This window comes from Phodopus roborovskii, unplaced genomic scaffold (assembly GCF_943737965.1).
Source record: "Phodopus roborovskii unplaced genomic scaffold, PHOROB, whole genome shotgun sequence".
In the NCBI taxonomy this organism is placed as follows: Eukaryota; Metazoa; Chordata; class Mammalia; order Rodentia; family Cricetidae; genus Phodopus; species Phodopus roborovskii.
This window is the reverse complement of record NW_026126433.1, coordinates 48,961,508-48,979,728: the sequence shown is the minus strand read 5'-3', so window position 1 is coordinate 48,979,728 and position 18,221 is coordinate 48,961,508. Positions and strand designations below refer to the sequence as shown.

General features: G+C 39.2%; 2 protein-coding genes across 4 annotated transcripts in view; both read left to right on the top strand.

Annotated features, from left to right (window-relative positions):
• Positions 1-15,250, top strand: part of Ahctf1 (AT-hook containing transcription factor 1) — a 52,175-nt gene extending 36,925 nt beyond the window's left edge. For all 3 annotated transcript variants that reach the window (XM_051186408.1, XM_051186407.1, XM_051186405.1), the window contains exons 30-36: positions 1,016-1,115; positions 4,064-4,158; positions 6,380-6,579; positions 7,923-9,687; positions 11,616-11,749; positions 13,639-13,718; positions 14,804-15,250. In XM_051186408.1, the coding sequence (XP_051042365.1) occupies positions 1,016-1,115; positions 4,064-4,158; positions 6,380-6,579; positions 7,923-9,687; positions 11,616-11,749; positions 13,639-13,718; positions 14,804-14,999 (2,570 nt within the window). In that variant the 3' untranslated portion in view covers positions 15,000-15,250. The remainder of the gene's footprint in view (positions 1-1,015; positions 1,116-4,063; positions 4,159-6,379; positions 6,580-7,922; positions 9,688-11,615; positions 11,750-13,638; positions 13,719-14,803) is intronic.
• A 144-nt stretch (positions 15,251-15,394) lies between these two features.
• Positions 15,395-18,221, top strand: part of LOC127223684 (kinesin-like protein KIF28) — a 41,463-nt gene continuing 38,636 nt past the window's right edge. The window contains exon 1 of the mRNA XM_051186409.1: positions 15,395-16,219. Coding sequence (XP_051042366.1) covers positions 16,136-16,219 — 84 coding nt within the window. The 5' untranslated portion in view covers positions 15,395-16,135. The remainder of the gene's footprint in view (positions 16,220-18,221) is intronic.

Sequence of the window (18,221 nt, the reverse complement as noted above, 5' to 3'; positions counted from 1 at the left end):
ATTGGCAGACACTTAAAATTCAACTTGGTTAATAATGTCCTGTGATACGGGCCAAGTGAACATAAAAAGGGAGACTTGGCTTAGAATTGGTAGATCAAATACCTGTTTTACAGTATTATGTTTTTTAGCAACTGTATGAAAGGTATTTCTTTAGATATATAAAACCAAATACATACAATAAAAATTTGTCTATTGGATGGAGCTCAGTTGATGCCTAGCATGCATCAAAGCCCTGGCTTCAATTCCCAGCACCAAGTCAAGCAGGCATAGTAGAACTGTAATCCCACCCAAGTTCCAGGTCCTCCTTGCCTGTATAGTATTTGAAACTAGCCTGGGATATGTGAAGTTTTACCTCCTTAAAAAATCTGTGTCATAAATAGATTGTATTTAATGTTTTTAGCCTAGACAGAATGAAGGTTTTGTAACAGGTAAGTCTATTTACATTTGGTGTCTTTAGCAAATAATAGACATTAATTATTCTAAGACCTTTAGGATTTGGCTTATAAATAGAAAATGTGTCTAGAATGTAATGCTGCTTTATTTTTTAATATGCTATATTTCACTAAAATACTTAAATGGTCATCCTTAGATAAGGATACTCATATCAGTATCTTATTAATTGTTTCTACTAAGTATTCTCAAGTAGGGATAGCATATAACATAAACCCTGGAGTTTAATACATTAAGTTTGAAGTTTAGCTCAGTTTCTAAACATGGTTTGTGATCAGGGCTAAGCATGCATGTAGATTTATGCTTTGAGTTTTTTGATTGTTTATTTTCTTTTTAACTATCTCTTTGGGTATTGAGGGTTGAGTTATATTAGAGAGACCATCCATTATATCAAAAAAGAAAGAAATGTGGGAAGTTAAGAATGGGCTCTTGAGCTAGGCCCAAAGAATGAGAAGGAAATGCTAACAGCCTGTTATTGCCAAAGAATTAGAACAAAAGTAGGACCAGCAGTTTCTTTAAAGTGATGGCAAGAAGTTCACCATGGCCTTGTCTGTCTGACTCCCAGGCACTGTGGAAGCTGCAGTGGAGGCATTTTCAGAATTCAGTCGCTCAAGCCCTGTTCAAAGAGTTGAAGGTTCTCTTAATGTGTCCTCCGTCTCTGAAGGGTGAGTTTATGGAAATGAATGAGGGGGTTTCAGATAATAGCTTGTTGGTCAAGGCTGTGCACTGCTCTTCCAAGGGACCTAACTTCAATTCCAAGCACTTGCATTGGATAGCACAAAACTGCCAATAATTCCAGCTCCAGGGATCTGAAGTCTCTTCCTACACTAGACACTCTCACATACCCACCCACAGACTTACACATATATTTAAAGTAAATGGGGGCTGGAAAGATGGCCTATCGTTTAAGAATGCTTCCATAGTACCCATGTTCTGTTTCCAGTGTCCTATTTAAAATCATACTGTATGCATAGACTACCAGCTCTGTTCACACAAGAGGATCCTGGGGCCAGATGGTGGTGGTGCATGCCTTTAATTCCAGTACTTGGGAGGCAGAGGCCAGCCTGGTCTAAAGAGCAAGTTCCAGGACAGCCAAGACAGAGAAACCATGTCTGGAAATACCCCCGGCCCAAAAAAGTTTAAAGAAAAAAAAAAAGATAATAATAAATAATAGAGATCTGAGGTCGGCCTCCATGTGCATGCAGCTATACACATATATATATATGTGTGTGTATAGAAGGTGATTCAGACAGTTGGTTCCTGCCCTGCCCCTTCCAGTCTGTGTCGTCACCTCCTAAGACAGTTTTATTCCTTTTTTGAGTGTGATAGAAGACCCAAAAATGTGCCAGACATAGTGGCACATGCCAATCCCAGCACTTGAGAGTCAGAAACAGGCAGATCTCTGTGAATTAAAGGCCAGACTGGTTTGCATTGTCTGCATAGTGAATTCCAGGACAGCTAGAGCTACATAATGAGACCCTGTGTCAAAAAACAAAAGACCAAAATGTTGTAGAATATTATTTTCAGGTGTATTACCTTTGTTCATGCTCTGTTTAATGCTCTGTTAATTACCTTTGTTTAATGATGCAAATATATGTTTGATTAAATAAAATTCACCTGAGGTCAGGAGGCTGGGTCAGCAGCTGACAGGAAGTTGTAGGGAGGAGCCAGGTTTATAAGAAGGGATGAGGGGTGAGAATGAACACGAGGACTTCTTGGGAGACTCACAGGTGAGTTAGGTGATCTGCCTCTCTAGAAAGCAGGATTCTGTATCGGCCTTTGAATCTTAAGTTCTTTAGCAGAGAGAGATTTAAATAAATTTCCTTAGTAGCTTTTAAAAAGTTGGTGCCTGAGGGAACAGAATTCCCTCAGACTTTCAGCTCTTACTGCCTAGCTAGCTGCTGCTGGTATCAGCAGAGTTGCAGTTGCTGAATAGGATGGCCATAGCTTAAATGGCAAAACGATTTAAAAGAAAAAAAAAAAAAAAAAAAAAAAAAAAAACCCAAAAGTCATTTTTCTAGTGGTCATTTTAAAATATTATGCTTCAAGTGCCAGCAAAGCCAAGCTGTACTAGATGATGTGTTTTATTTAGCACTTGCTATCTGAAACATGGTGTGCTAGGTATGGTGGCTAACAACTATGATTTCAGCACTTGGGAGGATGAGGGAGGAGAAACATGAGTTAGAGGTCAGTCTGGGTTATTACAGGGAGACTATCTCCATTAGTGGGGAAGAAAGCCCAGTCTAGCAATTTAGTTCTCTTCCAAAATTACAATCGGATGTAAGGTTACATTAAAATACACTGCTTCCATTATTGAGGGTCAGCTGACCTAATTGATTGTATGATCACCTTTGATTGAGTTCAGCACTTGGAGTAGCACTGTATATAAAACAGTGACAGCTTTAATTCTTTCTTTAGAAATAATAAGTTAAATTTAATAAAACTAGCCCACATAAACAATGATTTTATAAGATACAAAAATAGTTCTTTATGAGCAAGCATTGGGTATGACATTATAAGCTATTCACAAAACATGGATTGTCATCTTTATCAAACTCAGTCACATTTTCTGCTGAGAAATAAAAGTTCAGTAACTGGAATCTCCCAGGACTTCAATTTTTTTTAAAAAAGGTAGGAGAAATAAAAGATTTTCTTGATTTTTTTTTTTAATTGCTTATTTTGTTAATTTTTCATTTTAATAAAAATGAGTATTATTTCAGTTGGAAATAATCAAAAAGCAAATTACCATTCATATCAGAAAAGTTTGTTTCAGTGAGAATCTAGGTGTATATCAATATTTTGACAAGCTAGTTTCTTTGAAACAAACTTATCAGGAAGATTGTGGAGATTTAATTGTTGTGTATTAACCATCATTGCTATAAATATTGTTATCAAGATAATCTCACAAACATGTACAGATGTTTGTATTCAGAAACCGCTCTCTTGGGAATATATTGTCTATCCTATCTTTAAAATTCAGCATACTTTAGTTATGACTTAGGGAAAAGCCAGTGATAGGTGACGATAACTGCCAGGACATTTTACAACCTTATTCTCCTTGGTTGTCCATTCTGAGTCATTTGCCTTAATATTTCCAGTTAGCATTAAAGTGCTGATCCTGAGCCTACCAAATCAGAAAACCCTGACACCTGACAGACTTAATTTGAAAAATAGCTACTGATTTGTTGTTGTTGTTGTTGTTGTTTGTTGAAACTGAGTTTCTCTGTATTGCTTTGGAGGCTGTCCTGGAACTAGCTCCTTAGACCAGATTGGTCTCGGACTCAAAGAGATCTGCCTGCCTCTGCCTCCCGAGTGCTGGAATTAAAGGTGTAAGCCAACAATGCCAGGCTGCTGCTGATTATTTTTAAATGCCTGAAATGTAAATTTATATCATGGCAGACACTCAGTAATAATTTTATTTGAACTTTTAAGGCCATACCATTGTTACAAGAAAGTAGGAAAAACAAATGCAACCGTAATTTTCTTGTAAATTTTATAAAACCTAAATGTGCTTGATAGTGTTTTCTGTGTTTTGGATTTCATAACAAAGTAGAAAGGAGAGGACAGGACAGGTGGATCTCATATACTCAAGTGTACATTTCTATTTCTCAAGGAAAATCCCCACGTCAAGATCCAAGGCATCAGTTTTGGATGGAGTAATGTCTGTTGAAAGCCAAGCCTCCACAATCAGGGCAGACTACGATGAATGTATGTATCATTTAGTGTTTTGAATCATGTATTTAGAAGAATATTACTAGATTTTTTTTTCTTTTCTCTCTTGTTCTCCTCCGGCTAGCTTCCTTGGCGTAAAAGAATTCTAAGGCTATCAAGAGACTCTTAGGAGGAATTTCGGATTGGCATACCTTTAATCTCAGCACTCAGGAGCAAGTTCCAGGACAGCCAGAACTATTACACAGAAAAACCCTGTCTCAAAAAGGACTAGGATTCTCAGTGAATTTTGTGGACATACTTTGCTTTGGACAGGAAGGGATAGCATTTTATTCAGGGAAATCCATAAATATATATTAAATACTTCAAATTTTTGATATGTTTAGTTTTGTTTTATACAAATGAAAAGGTGGTAGGTGTTTTTTAGCTTTTGGGTTTTTTTTTTTTTTTTTTTTTTTTTTAAAGCTTTGGAACCTGTCCTGGAACTAGCTCTATAGACCAGGCTGGTCTTGAACTCACAGAGAACCACCTAACTCTGTGTCTCAAGTGCTGGGATTAAAGATGTGTGCTACCACTGCCTGGCTGAAAGTGGTATTTTTTACTCTGGGTTCCAATTAAATCAAGGATATCTTCTCCCAGACCCATCTCATATGTATTAGCTCATTCAATCTTCCTAACACTGTGCTTTGATGGGGCTATCCAGGCCTAGATCACATACATACTCTCCACTATTACACCTTTTGGCCTATCATAGTTTCAGTAGTGTCCAGGGTAAGCTTAAGAATTTTGCCCCAAGATTAAGAATATGAAATGTTCTAGGCATGGTGATTTTATGTCTTTAATCCTAGTACTCTAAATTCTGGGCCATCCTGGTCTACTGGGAAACTCCAATACAGCCAGGATTGTTTCATATAGAGGCCTGTCTCTAAAATAGACAGACAGCAATAACAAAAGGAATGTGAGATATAATTATATGTTTATTGTAACATGTAAGTAGAAGCCTTTTAGGCTCTGTTTTTACCAATTTAAGTTGTCCCCACGTGTGGAAAGAGGAGATAGTAATGTAACTGCAGAATGGGCAGATATGATGGAGACTGCTTTGGTTTCCTAACTCAGGTCTGTACTGACTGAGCTATTCCTGGGTATGTTTTATATGTATGTAAAATGTTTAGAGTAGTGTTTGGCACTCAGTAAAAATTAATGCATGCTACCTGCTGTTACAAATACCATTACATCATCACTACATTTAACTAAAAGAAAAACTTTTAAAATATTTAAGATTTTTTTCCATAGCAGCAATACATACATCATCCTGTCCTTTAATACTGTACCCTGTCATTGAATAAGGATGTCCTGTAATAAGCTATTGTTTCATTATTTCTTTAGTAGGTATCATATTTCTCTTCAGTAGACATAGCTTAGAGGGTCAAAGACCGCTCGTAGACTTCTAATTTTTTTTTTTTTTTTTTAATTAAAGGTGGTGGACTTCATGTATAGAGAGAGGGAGGTGGATTATGGTGCCAAACTTGTCTGTGAATCGTTTCCCATTGTACTAGTCATTACATTTTAGGGATATGAACACCATTATGTGTTAAAAGTATAGGGGTATTTAATTAGGCTAAATATAGACATTGTTAACCACTTCGAGATTATTGTGTTTTGTGTCAGTCACAAATGTCAAGCCTCATAGTAATGTACAAAGCTTAAACAAAAAAAAAAAAAAAAAAAAAAAAAAAAAGAGGTTTCCTTTTTAAGTGGGCCATAAACTTAGGGCGTTCCAAAGAAGACATCTGTACGCACTTGGATGCTCTCTACCAAAAGGACGACACCCATCCGTCCATTTTGTAGCTACCTCAAAGTCCAGGTTGTAGGCTTCATGGAATTCTGTAAGATTCAATGAGGGTAGCTGGTTTTCTATAGTCTGAGTCCCCTTAGTGTAGTGATCATCATAGTAAACTTTCACAATAATGGCAAGGATTGTATTCCATTTTGGGAAGGCCAATGTGGTTTTCTTTCAAGTGTGAAGTTTATCTTCCGTGTTTGCCTTTGTGGGGAGCGGGTATATACTGTTTCAATTTAATACTTACTATCCAAGAAAATGGGAAGCCATGGATAGGTATTCCTCCTGAAGCCATCACAAATCTTGTGACAGCATATTCAGATACTCTTAAGTAAGGTAATCTGTTGCTTTCTGAATTTTATAAATCAGGTTTTGGGTTTTGGAATATAAGAAGTTACTATGTTTTGTTTTGTTTTTCAGCAGTGGCCAACATGGTTGAAGATGGTGAAAGCTCTGGGCCCACCACATCCAAGTGCCCTGCTACCTCCAAACATAGCCTTGACCAGAAAGTAACACTAAACCTACAAGAACATCATGAAGTAGAAGCTGATGTACATGTTGGCTTACCAGAAGAAAAGCCTCAAATTTCTGTCAGTCCTCCTGATACTCAAGAAATTCATGTAAAAATATTAATTTTTTAATGCTTTATACGTTTTTATTTAGCTGGGCTTTAAAGATAATCACTTAAACTTAGTGTATTCATTTGACAATATAAAGTTCTGCTCAAAAAAATATTTTCTGGAATATAAAATAACATTTAAGAGATTCTTATGAAAAACCAAATTATATGCCAAAATTTAGCTATTTATTTATTTATTTTTTGCTTACTTTAAATGGAAGCTTTTTAGTTATCAGTAAACATAGTGATTATTTGACGTGAAGACTCCATCTGTGATAAGTGAATACAGTGAAATAGGATCTCCCTCCATTTCTGTGGGAGAAAGACATTAGAGAAAAGGATTCTTTTAGTACTTGATAGGACTTCCTGCTTTCCTAAAATCTTATTCCAAATCCCTTTCATTGTCAAGGGAACTTTCAGTAAATGAAGATTAAAAGCCAACTCTTCTAATCATCCTAATTACTCATAGAAATCTAATTGTATGGGATTGGGGAGAGGGGTATAAATTCATCCACATTCATCTTTATAAGTATTCTCTCCCTGAAGTAAATGGCACTAAATTTCCTATTTCTTCAGTTTGAGTGCTAACAAACATGTGGGTGTGGTGTAACGGGACTCCTCATTTCTAGCCTGTCCAGCCTGTTAGCTCACTATGGGGAGTGGGAAAATGTCTTTGTCTAGGTGGGTGATAATGTCTTCCTTCTTGGTCAGGAGATCTCTCTGTTACTTTCTACCTCCTCCTTTTTCTCCCCTTCCCTCTTACCAAAAGGTAAATGCAAGGACCATTCCTTCTTCCACCAAACCCTTGCAGGAGAGGTACTGAACTTGACAGCCTTAGGAATTTCATGGTTTGTGCAACCCCAGCAAAGGGAAGAAGATTGAGTCTAGCCCAAGGGAGCTTATGTAGGTGAATTGTTCTTCAACCTTACGGGGATCATGCTGTTTAGAAAAGTGTGGATAGTTAGGTAATTTGGGAATTATTGTTTGGGGTTATTTCCTTTTCTCTAGTTAAGTTTTTTTTTAGATACGTGAATAAGTTTTTAATTTTAGAATTGTTAACATAATGATTTTATTAGTACTGTCTTTTTAGCTAAGGAAATGTGGAATTTCTAGTTTAATTCCAACCATAATCTCAATATCTTTTTCTGTATAGTTATTTTGACTGAGGTTTTGTTTCTTAAGTGAATATTTCATGAAGTAAATCCATTAGCATATGCCAAAAGTATAGTTTGTATTGTAAAATGGACACACAAAGAGTGAGATGGTCATTAAAATCCTGTATGCTTTAAGTTAAAACGTATTTTATAGTTCATTAACTAGTTTCTTACCTTTCATTTATTTTAGCTGATTGGACACGAAAAACTTGAAGTTCAAAATTCAGAAGAGGGAGCCAAGAATCTTTCCTTTAATGAGTTGTATCCCTCAGGAACACTTAACCTTCAGTATAATTTTGATACTATTGAGCAGCAATTTTGTGACTCACCTGATGATAAAGACTCTGCTGAATGTGATGTCGCTGAAGTAGATGGGGAACTTTTTGTGGCACAGAGCAACTTTACCTTGATATTGGAAGGTGAAGAAGGAGAAGTTGAGGCAAGTGACTCAGCAGCAACGAATATGTCATCAAAAACAACTAACTTAGCAGCCAAGGAAAAACCTGCGTCCCCAATGGAACCTAATAGTCAAGAACATGTTACAGATTTGCCGTCTGATGTAACTGGTGGCCAGGAATCCCACAAGGTAGAGACTTTGCCATATGTGCCTGAACCAATTAAAGTGGCAATTGCAGAAAATTTGTTGGATGTAATTAAAGACACAAGAAGTAAAGAAGTGGCTTCAGCAGTAGTGGAACAGGTTGTTGATGAAGATACAGCCTTTATAAGCCCAAAGGTTACACGTTCCTCCAAGTTAACAAAGTCTGCACTGAAGACTCTTCAGGAAACAAATGCTGAGACTGTAGACACCAGCCAGGCTGATGACATGGTTTCTACTAGAACCCGCACAAGAAGGCAGCGTGCCCGAAACCTGAATGTCACATCAGAACAACAGGAGTCCTCAGCAGTTGCTACTCCTAAGAGGAAAACTAGAAAAGTAAAAGAATTTTCTGGGTCTTCTGACAGTACCCGTTCTGATATAAACATAGCATCTGAGACCCAGCTAGCCCCTCAGGATTCTCTCACTCCTAGGAGAGGGAGGAAGAAAAGGGAAGTTAGCCAAGACACACTAGCAACCCCTGGTGCTGTGGAGCAGGAGCCACAAGATCCACCAGAAAAGCTGAGACCGCAGCCACTAGAGCCAGCCACTGAGGAAATGCCTTCCAGAACAGGAGACATGCTCTCATCCGTTAAAAAAGGGACTCCTAGAAGGCTTAAGAAATCTGTAGAAAATGGGCAAAGTGCTAACACTGTAAGAGATCTAGACATCAATACAGCAACGAGTCAGAGCGGGACCAACAAAAAGAGGAGGAATGCTAACTTAGAAGATTCTCAACATGTAGACTATAAACGGGAGCGACCCAGTGACCAGCAACTGCCTCTTAAACGAAGAAGGGTCAGAGAGAGAGAAGTTAGTGTGTCGGGTGTGATAGAAGAGCCTATGCTTGATTCATCCCAGTTGCCAATTCAAACAGAATTTGATGTGCCGGCCACACCTAGGAAACGTGGTAGACCAAGGAAAGTAGTGTCATTAGAAGATGGTGGCTCCATGGCTACTGAGGGACAGACAAGCCCCCAGAAGACAGAAGTTCTGAGTGTCCGAAGATCTACTCGGAACACCCCAGCTAGAAATGTGAGTACGTCAGGAAAATCCATTTTAGTGCCAAATGAGGAAGTTGCTATAGTGATGACCTCTAATAAAAAACCTACAAAGAAGTCTGCAAACGAAAGCCAAACAAGTCCATTACCAGCAATATCAAATTTTAAGGCTGAAACAACCCACAAAGAGCCAGCTGACCAGGAAGAAAGATTGCTTGCTGCTGTGGCTTTGACTAAATCTTCCCGGAGCACAAGGACTAGGTCTAGAAAGACCATGTTGTTGACAGACTTTTCAGAACCCAAAGCTGAGCCTTTATTTTCTCCTCCTTCAGTGAAGGTTCCAAAGAAAGCAAAAGGTATTTAATTTTATTCTTTATTTTTATCTTATTTAGAATGCACAGCCTGATATTTGGTCATTAAAAAACACTATTTGAGTTCATTAATTTGAAGCACTGAATGTTTTCCTTTAAAAAAAAGTTTATTATTACCCCCAAAAAACAGACCCTGAGATAAAGGTTTGTTTACTAGTTGGTTTTCAGGTTCAAGATTATCCAGAGACTGTGATGGCTTTCTGTATACCACAGTCTGTTGACATAGGTTTTATTGTTCCCTTCAAATAACAACTCTTTTTGAGCTGGGTGAAGGTGGATCATGCTTTAATCCTAGTCAATCTCCATGAGTTCATGGCCAGTCTGGTCTACAGAGCAAGTTCCAGGACAACTAAAGCTACACAGAGACACCCTGTCTAGGGGGGAAAAAAGAAAAGCACACCAGGGAAAGGTCTTTTGTAGCCCAGACTGGCCTTGTGAAAAGCTGGCATAGTACACATACCCAACAATGGCAAGATGATCATGTGCCTGGTAGCCTGGTCTAATTCCAAGATACCTGAGGACCAGCACCCAAAACGTCCATAAATGCACACCTCCATACACACAAATGTACACATAGACTGTCCTCTGATGTCCATCGATGTACACCTACATCCACACCTGAGTGCACAGAGAGTTGGGGTTTGGTTTTGTTGTTGGTTTGGGGAGTAGTGGTAGCATTTGCTTTGTTTGAGGTAAGATCAGACCAGCTGGGCCCCAAACTTGTCACTTTTTTGCCTCTACCTCCTGCTGAATCTATTTAGGTATGGACCTTCATGCCAGCAACGGTCATAATAGCAGGATTTGACATCTGATGTTGGTCAGCCAGTCTGTTTGTGTCTGTGTCTCTGTGTGCATGCCTGTCATACAGACATTTGTTTATAAAGCACTTGCTATATGTGTCAGATTGTTCTGACCTGCTTATCACAGAACAGTTGTGAAACAGTTGTCACCTGTGTCCTATTTTCTATTAGCTGAGGCACAGCCAAAGCCCAAACTCTGGCATGTAATCTCTGGCATACAACACTATTGCTTCCATGATCACATGTCCTTGTTACAGAGACATTATTTAAAAGGTTCAAAGTAGAGTCTACATGATACATACTTTTATCACATTTTCATATATGACATACTGTATTTTGATATATTCAGCCCACCTCCCTTACCCTATCTTCCCCTTACTCTCCTCAGCTGGTTCCCCTGTTAGTTTTACTCTTTGTTTTATTTTTATTTTGTATGATTCAGTTAGGGAGTAGTTTACAAGAGCATGCCCACCTTACCAATGACTATTCCACCTCCCTCAACTTAGCTATTTAAAACCTCAGGAAGGGGTAGAGCCCCATGAGCCCCTCCTCCAAATCATTTCTCAAACTAATCTGTGTTATAGCTTCTTTTTTAACTTTTTGCTTTTACGACTTGAACTTCTGTGTTGCCCCTCTGCCCTTGACTAGGACGAGTAGCTCAGAATAAGGTAGCTAGAAGGGTTTTAAAGTGAGTCACTTCTTTGCAAATAAAATTAACTGTGTAATATGAACCTCATCTAGAAATTGAGACTGACACTGTCTTCAGGAGATTCATGCTTTCCTGAGAGGGGCTCAGGAACATGGAGGATCAAACTAATGTGTGATAGTTGTACTTCCTGGATACTGTTGTGATGTGGTAGCGGTCATTTGGTTTACTTAAGTGATAATGGCTTTTTTTTTTTTTTTTTTTTTTTTTTTTTTTCCAAAATAATTCCTATATCCTGACTTGGATAATGGATGTATATGTGCTGTATTCCTTGAATGGGGATGTTACTGTCTTTCTAGTGTGTTTCATTTATTCCAAGCTTTTTGATGCAGTATATATAATTGCCTTTATGTTGTTTTTTTAAACCACACATAGAGCTAAGTATTTTGTTTCCCATTTGCCTTTAGCTGAAAAGATGGAGGCCACTGCCCAGCTGAAAGACTTAGTATCAGATTTATCATCTCAGTTTGTTGTTTCCCCTCCTACTTTGAGAACCAGGAGGAAAAATGTATCCAGTACCTCCAAGCTTCTAGATGAACTGGTAAGGAATGCATGAGTATATATATTCTTTTAAACATCCTCTGTGAATACTATTTTTCTGTTTTATTTTAGTAGACCCTTCACACCCCAGGATTGTCTTGACGTTGAGATCTTACCTTCAGGTCCTCAGTGCTGGGATTATAAAGATTTTAAAGTGAATTTCTCCTAAGTAAATTTGTTGAAAAATAAGTTTATTTAATGATAACATGTGAGCCAGAGAGATGGCTTAGCAGTTAAGCATACTAGCTGTCCTTGCAGGGGACTCAGGTTCAGTTCCCAGCTCACAACTTCTAACTCGAGTTCTAGGGGGTCCAGTGCTCTCTGCTGGCTTCCAGGGACACCATACATGGTTGTGGTACACATGTAGGCAAAATACTCAAGACCAATTAAAAAAATAATAATAATATTTTTTAAGGTAATTTTCTCCTGGTGGTGATGAGTCAGTCCCTTTAATCCCAGCACTTGGAAGGCAGAGGCAGGGGGATCTCTGAATTTGAGAACACCCAAGGCTACCCAGAACAACCCCATCTCAAAAAAAGAAAGAAAGAAAGAAAAAAGAATGATAATTTGCATTTGTATTAAAAGTACAAAACTTCTGTCTCCTACCTTTAAGACAGATCTGTGGTGTGTGGCTTATAACTTCAGCAATTTTCCAGTTACCTGTTAGAATGATAGTTTTAAAATTAAAGTAGTTACCAGGATGGTGACATGCATCCCTAATCCTAGGGCTCCAGGCAGAGTTCAGCACCAGCCTGCACCACATGCTAGGTCCTAGGTCAGCCAGGGTGCACAGTGAGATCCCCCTCAAAATTATCTGGGTGTTTATATAAGGTATTGGTGTCCCAAAAGGAGAAACCTTTTTTTCTCTCATATGTGGTTTTAGATTTTATGTAGAAACATAAAATCATGCATATACTTAACGGCATAGCAAGGAAATACTGGACCAGGGCAAGACCCAAAAGCAGCTAGGCAAACTCTAAACTCTGCATCTCCATGTCTAATGGCAGAAACTCTTAAAGGAGCCCTATACCATTTTTCTTTTTCCCCCCAGTCTTCTCAGATCAGACCCTACATGGAAATATGAACAAAAATGAGTAATTAGTTTAAATAAAGTAATTCAGCCCAAATACTTCTGCATACATAGGGATGGAGGTGAACTTTAATAAAAGCAACAGTTTTAGGAATTCAGAAGCATGGAAGGGTGGTGGCTACTGAGTAGACATGTATAGGTTTCAGGTAGTTTCTGTGGAAAGTATTCTGGGAAGGAGGAAACCCATCTCTGATGACCCAATGCCTTCAAGATGGCGAGAAAGTGGGCTCAAGCTGAAGCTATATTAACTCAGGGTAGTGGCCAGAAGCATTCAAAGAGAAATTGTGGCAAGACTTGGAGAATGGGTGCCTTGTGGAAGTGAGAAAAAGAACAGTTCTTTCCTAGATCATCACATTTTCTAAAGAGCTAGAGGGCCTATCTAGGACCTAGTGTTTTTAGTGATGCTTGACTCCTTAGCTGAGCAGGATATTTTGTTTGTTTGTTTACGGTTTCCCTGTAGCTCTGGCTGTTCTTGAACTGGCTCTGTAGACCAGTCTGGCTTCAAACTCAGTGATTTGCCTGCCTCTGCCTCCCAAGTGCTGGGATTAAAGGTGTGGGTCACCACCTCCAGCCCAGCAGGATACTTTTAAAATCAGACTTTGGGTGGTACACATCTTTAATCCTACCACTTGAGAGACCTTTACCTGAGTTTGAGACCAGCCTGGTCTACAGAGCAAGTTCCAGGACAGCCAGGGCTATACAGAGAAAGAAACCAACAGAGAAATTTTGTCTTGAAAATCAAAAACAGGAAAATTTTAATTGCATAGGCATTTTATATTTTTTAATTTTTTAACCCATAGGAGACTGACCCTAAACCACTAGAAATCATAGAAGAACAAAAAACAAAAAGAAGCAGGACTGTGAAGACTAAAGTGAGCAGGTAAGCCTTTCCATTCATTTTTTAGAGTTAACAGGAGTCAATAGGAAAGGGGGCCTCTCACACATGCCTAGCACTGCCTCCTTTTCATTGGTAGAGAGATCCCAATGTTGCAGGTAGCTAGCATTCTCCACTCTGTGGAGACTAAAGGTGGTCTAAAGGTAAGTAGTTCATCATCCACTGGATGTGATTGGGAGAGAAGATGGTTTGCCTTTTCACTAAAGTCCCACAGTTGTTTCACTACTAGCACTATTACTGCATCTGTGGTAAAATTAGTCCATTTGAGATCGTTTTTGTTTCCGTTATTCTGTTCATGCTGTACTTAGGCATGGCTAAATTTAATAAACACACAAATTAATAAACATGATGCAGTTGACTAATGACACTGCTCACATGTGAGCTTACCAGTTGCTTGTTGAGTAATTGCCCTACCCCACCCCATGCCTTTTGTGGCACACCTAAATCTGAGCCTTGAATTACCTTTTTTTTTTTTTTTTTTTTTAACCCCCTTAGGCTAGGTCTTTAGAACATGTAGTCTTGGCTTTGCTGGAACTTGCTAAGTAAACCAGGTCAACCTCAAACTCAACAGCTATCCTCCTGCCTCTCTTAACTGAGTACTGGAATTTTGTTAGCCATTACACCTAATGTCTGAATTGGAATTTTGTTTTGTTTTTTTGAGACAGTGTTCTTTCTCATGTAGCTTTGGAGCCTGTCCTGGGCTCTAGACCAGGCTGGCCTGGAACGCACAGAGATCTGTCTGCCTCTGCCTCCTGAGTGATGGGATTAGAAGCATGTGCCACCAGCCCCTGGCTAGAATTGGAATTTTACAAGTTCCATTGGCCTGCTGACACTTATCCAATGAACTAACCATAGGTGCTTGGCCCATAGTTGTAACCCAGCAGTTATTTTAGATGTATATGTAGCTAAGTATGTCAGCATACATGGGGATGGGTTGGGGGGTTGACTTTAACCCTGCCTGCCATTAGCCCACAGCTGTGCTTTGGCTCCCTTCGCCCTTTACCTGTCTGCGAAGTGAAGCACTTGACGACACATTGTGCTGTTCCTACTTGAGTGTATCTCTCTTTCAGAAACACAGAAAAAGAAAGTTCTTGGTCACCTCCTCCTGTAGAAATTAAGCTGCTTTCTCCCTTGGCAAGCCCGATTGATGAAATAAAGATCAACAAACCAAGAAGAACTACAGAAGCAGCAGGAAAAACTCTTGGAAGGGGCAGAAAGAAGCTATCTTCCTTTCCAAAGCAAATTTTACGCAGGAAGATGCTGTAATTTTTAGCTCAAGATTTTAACATGCACCGTTTGTAAAGTCATCAGTATTTGTGTGAATTATTAAAAGTCACCTGATTTGGAAGGAAATAATTTATATAAATTGTACAATTTTGTAAACAAGTAAATAAGTAAAGTAGCTCCATATGGAGTGGGGTTCTTCTAGTCCAGGCGTTTTATAAAGCTTCATACGTTTATATAATATGTAAATATGACTTATTATTGGGATGTTAAATAAACTACTGTAAAGTATATGCTGTGTGTCTGTTAGATTTTTGAGAGGGGATCTCTGTCTTAGTCGTGGTTTTATATGCAACTAGACATTTGTCCATTTTAGAACCAGTCCTGAAATGAGGATGGACTATTGATTATTTTTTAAAGTTGCTGTTTTATAATTTATGCACTTTGAGTCTGTTAATCAGATTTCCTTGGGCTTTGCCTGATAGTGTGTTGAATTTGAATTGTGGGCATGTGATACTGCCTTTTTTGTAGTTTTACAAATTTTGTGTAATCTACCTCAAAAGAGTAATTTTCCAGTAATGCATTGGTTAACTATAATGCTGGCATTTCTTGTTCAGTAACTTAAAGACTATCATGTCTCTCAGTTCAGAGACTAATTATCCAGGTTAGATTGACCGGTTCACTGCTTCTTAGCAACCTCATGAAAGGGTTTGAGAAAGAAATGTGAATAAATCTACAGATAACTCAGTACACCTGGTGTGTGCCTGATGTTGAGAAGAGGGGTCCGGACCAATTTTAGACTGACTACCCATGCTGCAAAAGCTACTGAATCACAGAAGCCTCTTAGTATTCAGGTTAAAACTGCAATTACCACAGGACCTCAGGCACAGATTATCCAGAATGGAAGAATGTTGTTGAGTAGATGTGGGAAGGAGAAACGAAACGCCCTGTTCTACAGTATGAGTGTGCACACCGAATGTCACTTGATGGAGGCTATGAAACTCATGAATAAATAAGTGTTGTCAAATAATTTATGACAGGTAATTGATAGTGTGTAATGAATGGACTCTTAATAATTGATTCCTAGAAACAGACTGCCTTTGTCAGCTAAGCTTTGGATGTTTTCGTGTGAAGTGTAGCAGTGTGCTTTGTATGTTATTTTTCTACCAAATAGCATTATGGATAATGAGAAAATGGGGGAAATGTCTGTGCCAAGCCCAGACAGTGTGAGAGTGGCGGTTCGGGTCCGGCCTTTCAGCCAGGTCAGTCCATGTTCATTGCCTTGTTGACAATTACTGCCTGATTTTACTCGTTTTTTACTAATAGTTGCTGAATTTGTATTTGAGCTGCTTGTCATTTATGAAATATTAAACGTATTTAAATGAATTTGTCAAATGAATAACAGAGGTCTAAGCATAATTTAGTAAACAACTTCATTCCTTGGTACAAGTAGCACAATAAAATACTGACAAGAGAAATATTGTCAAGTTAATAATTATTCAAACCAGTGCAGTTTTGTGCATAAAAATGTGTGGTATCTGCTTTTAATACATGTATGGGGGCAGAGGTGTAGCTCAGTTTATAGCGTTCACCTACCACGCATGAATCCCTAGGGTAGCTCACCAGCACTCAGTAAAACTAGGCATGGTGACACGTGGACTTCCAGCATGAGGAGAGAGTCAGCCAGCAACTAGAAGCTGTCATCCTTGGCTGTGTTGTGCATTCAAGGTCAGCTTGGGCTACATGAAACTCTTCCTCAAAAACACCCAAAACAATTTGTTTTCTTAAAAGTAGGTCTTGCCATTTGTGGACACACAGCAGTGATCTCAACACCGAATGCTGTGGTAGGAGAATCAAGTTTGCAGGCCACACCTGAATATTGGTGGGTTTTTTGCAAATCTATAGCCTTTATGGAAACACTTCTGCTCCTATCTCATGTACACACAGCCCCCTTTTCCTTTGGCTGTGCCCCATTTTACTTTAACACTTGTAGGCACACTGTCCATACCACACAGGTCAAGCCCTGCACCTAAGCCCCTCTGCAGGAGTGGAGAACTTGAAGAGGATATTGTGTTGTAATGGGCTTGCCAGGTAGAGAGCTGCACTGTACCCATTGTACCAGAACCTGCCTTCCACCTTTCCCATATCATAGACTTGTACTTGCCCACCGTGACCAGTGAAGTGTTGTTGCTATAAAACTGCCAGGAAATGCTACTTCTAAAGGTTAGTATCTAGGGGCCTGGAGAGAGATGGCTCAGTGGTTAAGAGCTCTTGCAGAGGATCCAGGTTCAGTTCCTAGTACCTATATGGGAGCTAACAACTGTCCATGACTCCAGTTTCAGGGCAGCTGATGGCCTCTTCCATCCTTCACAGGCACCAGACATGCACATATTACATGCAGTCAAAATACAAAAGTCTAAGAACTTTTAAATAAAGGCTAAGTAAGTATCCAGTTGATTTTTCTACACCTTTCCTAAGCTGGGACCAAAAACCTAGAGGTACTTTTTCTGTTCTTGCCTGGGAGCCAAGCTCATGAATCTACAAATGGCAGCTAACTTGACTGATACCCTGATAAGAGGTTAGTTACCTCGTGAGGCCTGGAATGTCAGGGTGCTTCCCTTGGACACCATCCCAGCCTCACGTGGCTCTTTTCATTAGCTCGTACTGTGGGCATAGACCTTGCACTACATGAGGAAGGAGAATTTTCTGTAAACCCTGTACATCTTTTCCATACAGGAGATGAACAGTGTGCACTTTATACACCTACCCCCAAAACACACACAAATATGTATCCTGTGTCACAAAAGGATTTTACTCACCAGTCACCCCTAAAAATGTCTCAGATATTGAGGGTCCTGAATCTTGACACAACCAGCTCATACCCTCATGGGTAAGTAGATGAGTCCTCTAAAGGGTTATAATCTTCACTGGTTAGCATAATGCCACTATAGTAGAGCCAGGTCTTAACAGCAAGAAAAGGAACCAGGTTCCCAGCCACTCCGCTTTGTGATACCTGTCCTATAACTACTACTAGGCAGGACCTAGAATGTCCAGTTCAATGGATCTAATTATAAGGGATGCTCAAAATGCTATCACCTAATGCTTGGGTGGTGTGCACAGAACCAAGAAAGGTCCAGTTTCCTCTATCACCTGTGCATAGTCAGGATGGGAGGTATCTTACTGAGCTCCTGCAAGTCAAGTCCCATCTGGCTTTCTCACAAAGTGAGAAGGTCAAAATCCCATCCTCTATTCCACAGACTTTCC